At 40.4% G+C, this 6000-nt stretch overlaps 1 protein-coding gene across 1 annotated transcript in view; it reads right to left on the bottom strand.

The window, feature by feature from the left end:
• Positions 1-208: 208 nt before the first annotated feature.
• SCHIP1 (schwannomin interacting protein 1) overlaps positions 209-6000 on the bottom strand; it is a 781396-nt gene continuing 775604 nt past the window's right edge. Inside the window, 1 exon segment of the mRNA XM_051983093.1 lies at positions 209-864. Within this exon segment, the coding sequence (XP_051839053.1) occupies positions 813-864 (52 nt within the window). The 3' untranslated portion in view covers positions 209-812.

Below are 6000 nucleotides of genomic sequence, written 5' to 3'. Positions count from 1 at the left end.
TTTTATCCTTTTGGGCAAAGAAATAGTCCTTCTTTGAGTTCAGATCAACTCAGAATGCTTGGGACATCTTATGATGCAGGCTCGTTACCTCCCTGCAATTGTTGGAGGAACTGGCTGCGATGAACTTGCCTGCACTAAAAACCTCAAGATGGAGAACTTCTCCCTTGCAAGGCACCATGTCTGCTGCTGAACAAAAAGACATATCCTATGAAACAAATTTTCAATTTTTATTTTACATATTTATACATAAAACGTTCCAGGGAAACTCTCTGAATCCAGCTCAATGTTAATAGCACATCTAAAAATGAAGGTCAGGTAGTCAACATTCACAAAATGTTGAAAACTGATTAAAATATCCAGATGACGAAAGCTACAACTTCACGACGAGGCAGGCAGGTATGGTTTGGACTTGGATAGCACCGGCTTTGACAGCTTCTTCTTTAGAGTGAACTACAGTGAAGAGTAAAAGTAGGCAATGGGAAAGGACGGGCCCAACTGAAAGTCTCTAAACAAATAAAAAATAAAGTTAAACTACCCTCTGTTCCCAACCATGGTTTGTAACAGCATGGCTACTGTACATTTTCTTCTCATAACTGTATTTTATTAAAATGCCGGTTATTTAGTGGCACGAGTTAAAATTAAAATAAATTAAGAAGCAAAGGCCAATCACTGGACATGAAGCTTCGGACATCATCAATGACTAACACTGATTTTTTTGTTTCTTGGTGCACCCCTTCAAGGGTGTATCCACGTTTTACGACCACAGAAGCACAATAGTTTTCGAGCGTGGTCTCCTGGTGGGGGCTCCGGGTTCATTTTGCTGGCATTTTCTCGGCCAAGTGCTTCTGCTGGCTTTCAGCATGTCTGTAAAATTAATTACAAGATTCATTATTTTACTTCCAAGAGAAAGACACTTCACAGTTCTCTGATTTTCCAGGGATGGCATCAGTTGAGCAAAGGGTCAGATCAGCTCATGAAGAAATATATTTCCAAGAACCGCTAAACGATACTCTACTAAGATCAATCCAATTTGTGGACAATTTCCATTCCATACAATTAACTGTATTTCTCAAGCAGTTAGATAAATTGTGGGGTTCTATCCACTAATTAGGGTGTCTATAACAGGTTCTTTACTTTGTTACGTATTCTAGTCAACCTCAGCAAGTCTGATGAAACCTATGTACCCCTTTCTTAGAATCATGTTTTTAAAGGTATAAATTACATAGGATTACTAACGAAACCGATTATATTGAAATACATTTTAAAATGTCGAATATTTTGTGTCAAAATATATTTAAAAACCCAAGTTCATACCCCCTAGGTCAAAAATGTCTAGTTTCTAACCTAATGGTGAGAAGGGAAGTCATAGAATGTGTCGAAGAATGAAAGGATTTAGGGAAAGTTCTATGGAATAAAGGAGGTTGGCCATTGGAAGGTGTCAATAATTTAAAAAGAAGCCAAGAAAACTTTTATTTTGGAGGGAGGGAATAAGAAGAAACAACTTCACAAATCCAATTGCACATAAAATAAATAAGTCAAAAGAATCAAGTAGCCTAAGGGCATGATGGGAAAATGAGATTATATATATCCTTAATTTTACCAAGGTTAATTATGTTTAAATAATTAACATTTTATCACAATTATATATTCTATATTAATAAAGAACATATAATTATATATATAAATTATATGATAAAGGAAAAATAATAATCAATAATAATTAACATGAGTGTTAATTAAATGTGTGTTAATTAAGCAAAGTCTGATATAATATCTCATCTGAACCTCTTGGTTGAGTGGCTTTGGTGAATGGAGACTGGATTTTGGTGTCAGGAGACCTGGATTCAAGGCCTGCCTCTGATGCCTCCTGGCTGTGTGATCCTGGACATGTCACTGGTCTACTCAGGGTAATTACGAATTACAGCGCTAATTCCAAGGTCGGGCGACTGAGTCTAGGTCTTGACTCCAACCAAAGTCATTACTGAATGCTGTTCCCGATCATGTTCATTTTCACGCAGAACCACCTCCCGCCTCCCTCCCCCGACCCCTAATTTCAGGTGTTTATGGCTCAGAGAGCCAGGGATGATCTTGTCACGCGCACGAGCAATATGAGCAGGAGGCCCCGTGCCAGAGTGGTCCTGCCCAGGAAGCCGCTCACGTGGCCAGGGAGCCCGAGGCTGCCCAGTCTGACAGCAGGCTGAACAGCGGGCACAGGAAGGTGGAATGGCCGAGTCCAAAGCTTGCCTCATGCTAACGAGCACTAATTAAGCATGTTGTTTGGGAAAAACGTGCCCAAGGATAGCAAAACACAATGGATTCACCCAGATGGTTTTTGGAAATGGCCAGGCTGGCCCGAGAAGGGAAATGCAAGCTCTCCTCTGTCCTGGGGAGGGGAGACACACTCTACTTCCTTGAATGGTCGGGGATGGATTTCCCAGATGGTGTTGGATTGGTGTGAACCCCAAATGGAACAACTTTAGGGAGGTTGTCCTTCACATCTCTTTAAGGAAGACGGCAGTACGCAAAGTCTCCCTCCCCTGTGTGGAGCAGTGGGGGCAAAAACGTTTCAGGATGAGAGAAGCAGAAGCCAGGCAGGAAAAGGTTAAAAGCATCAGTCATCTTATACCGAGAAAAGACATGTGGAAGGAAGGAATGCTCACTCCCGTCTCCCAGTCCCATCGCTCCCAGTGCCCCTCTGGGTGCCCACAGAGCCCGCTTTGCTGGGCCTGGCTCCTGAAACTTGGCACAAGGAACAGCGAGATGCCCAATGAGCTGCCCCGCCTGAGACTGTGGTGCCAGGAAGCCCAGATGATGACCAGGCAGCAAGCATCCACTATGTGCCAGGCTTTATGCCAAGTCAACAGCGCCGTAGCCAATTCGATTCAATTTAATTCAATTCAATAAACATATAGGATATGGGTACCGGGGGGGAGTCTAATCTCTTTATTTTTATAGATTAGGAAACAGGTTAGTGATTTGCCCAAGATCATATAATTAGGAAGCGTTAGAGCCATGAATCAAAGGAAGGGCCCTTGTTCCAGATATAATGTTCTTTGCTCTCAATGTCAAAGGTACTAATGTATTCTTGTTGTGTATGAAAGTGTGTATTTGTGCATGTGTTTGTATGTAAATGGGTGTGTTTGTGTTTCTGTGTGTGTGAGTGTATATGTATTTGTGTTTCTGTGTATGTGTTTGTGGGTATGCATTTTACTTTTGAAGATGGGGGTAAAAGCAAATGGGATGGGATGGGAAGGCTTTAGAAACCTCCCGATTGTATATTTATTTGAAGGTGGAGTTGGCCGGGGAAATGTTACTCCTGGAAACACTGAAAATACTCTATTTCCCCTTCCCTGTAAGATGAAAAAGTACAGCCCCCATCGCAGTTCCCCATGTGAAGGTCGTGCACTCCCATCAATGCACTGGGGACGGGGTGATGGGACTGACAGCTCTGCCATCTTACAATATATCTCTCAAACTTACTGCATCCCGATCGAGTGATTCACGTTTCCTTGTGAACTTGTCCTCCCTCTGGGTTTTCCTGGTCGCTGAGGGCCCCCCCATCCCCGGGTCACTGATGTTCTGAGAGTCCCTCTCACCTTCCATCTCCTTTACCCCCCTCCACACCATCTCCCTTACGGGCTGGGAGGAAGGCAGCATATGCAGCAGGAAATCAGAGGACATGTTTTCAAGGGCTGGCTCTGACTTACCCTTAACTTGTCTGAGGCTCAGTTTCTACATATGTAAAATGAGAAGCTTAAGCTAGCTGGCTTTTAAAATTATACATCAATGTGTAGTAAAATAATAAATGACAGGATTATAATATGATATTAAAATATAATATAATTAATGATATACAATTATAATACAGAGCATGAAAATATAGTATGTTATATGCTATTAAAATAAACATTCCAATATTTAATAATTAATTTGGCAGAAAAATTAATAACTGATTGTTATAACTATTTAATAATTATTATGCTTGTTGAATGAAATTGATAACTTATCCCTATTTGATATCAGAGAATTAATGACATAGAATTAAAATGTGATATTAAAATATAATTAATGCTATATAATGATACATTAAAATATAGTATATTATATGCTACATTGGAATAAATATTCCAATATTTAATAATTAATATGGCATCAAAACTAATGAATGATTATTGTTATAACTTTAATAATATAATGATTATGCTTGTTGAATGGAATTGATACCTTGCCCCTGTTTGATACCAGAGGTTTATATTTAGCTTAACAGTGCCATGAAAACAAATATTTTTAGCCTGTAATCTCTGCAGTACTTTCTGCTGTGAAATGAGCATGAAATATATTGCAATTATAAATAAGTGAGGAAGAATATTGCTCATTTCTCACCCCCCCTTTTTAACTCCCTTTTTAAAACTGAAAAATGCTACTGCTGTTCCAAGTCCTAGAGATGCGGTCTTTATTCTCCCTGACAGGATTCATCAGTGATTGAGAGTTTGAATAGCTGTGTCCGGAAATCTTTCAGAAGGCACAGAGACTGGTTGGTTAAGCCGGTGTTACTGTATTTGTTCTGAGGGAAATTTACTCATTGGGGTAGCATGGGTTTATATAAACCCATTATATTGTTAAAAAAAATTCTTATTAACAGCAATACCAGTAATAATAAGATTTGCAAAACACTCTACAAATGTGATCTTCATTGATCCTCACAACAGCCCTGGGAGGTAGGTATTATTATGACCCTCATTTTACATTTGAGGAAACTGAGGCAGAGGTCAAAGGACTTGCTTAGGGTTGTGCAATTAGCAAGTTACTGAGTCTATATTTGAACTGAAGTCTTTATGAGGTGCTCTATCCACTGTACCACCCCATTGTTTTAACACCAGATAGCTATTAAATATCTGAGTCTACATTTGAACTCAGCTCTTCCTAACTCTAGGTCTATTAAAGTGCTATAATTTTTTTTAAAATAATGACATTGAGGTTTTGGGTCTACATAGCATGAATGAGTCATTTCCCTCTCCACATCTCTGTGTGGGTCTCCTCTGCTCCGGTTCCTGATCCTTTGGAGGCCCCTGCTGATCCTCCTACTTCAGGGGCTCTGCAGATACAGGGTCTATCTCCCCCACCCCAGGATCGAGGGCAGGGACTCTTAATTTTGTTTTTCTTCCTAGCCCCTAGTACAGTGGGTGCTATAGTGGGTGACAAGGAAATGTTCTTTCAGTTCCCTGCCTACAGTTTTCTTCCAGGTTAGGCTGGTCTTGAATGCTGATCCTATAGTTCCTTTGCCAGGCTGATCTCTGAAGCCTCCTAAATATGGCAGAAACATCTTCCACGAGAACAATCTTTATGAATCCAGGATCCTCTCCATCCTACCATGAAGCCCAGAGTAGGCTGTTACTAGAGTTATCATTATTAGAAAAATTAATTTCATAAGTTTAATATAATTGAAGACTGTAAGTGCCCTAAATATTACTTTTGTAGTTTGTTTCCTATTCTCTTCCTTGAGAGGATTGTAGATCACATAGATTAACTAGATGTGTGCTCTTGGCAAATGTTATATTTGTCCTTTCACCTAGATTATGCAAATGTATCCTGGTTTGGACCCCTGGTTTCCAATCTCTCCTTCTGATCCAGCTGTCATATGTATAATCCTCCTGATGCCTTTTGGTCTGACCGAATCTTGCCTTGTTCAAGCATTCCCTGTTGTCTCTAGGAAAAAGCCCTTTCTCTATTTAATGTCCATCACAATCTGGCTCCTGTCGATCTTTTCAAACTCACTGTCCATTACTCCCCTTCACATAACATGTTCCCCTGACAAACTAAACTGTATTTCCTGCCTCAGCATTTTTGCCCAAGCTGTGCCTTGTGCCAGGGAGTCCTTCAAGACTCACCTCAGACTTGCCCAGAATCAATTGACTAGTTAGTGCATGGTCAGAAATGGAAGCCAGATTTTCTGTCTCTGAGCTCGGGGCTCTTTCCTACCCCTTGGGGCCCATTAGTCCT

Source organism: Antechinus flavipes, chromosome 3, assembly GCF_016432865.1.
Source record: "Antechinus flavipes isolate AdamAnt ecotype Samford, QLD, Australia chromosome 3, AdamAnt_v2, whole genome shotgun sequence".
Taxonomy (NCBI): Eukaryota; Metazoa; Chordata; class Mammalia; order Dasyuromorphia; family Dasyuridae; genus Antechinus; species Antechinus flavipes.
This window is presented reverse-complemented; position numbering and strand designations above follow the sequence as displayed.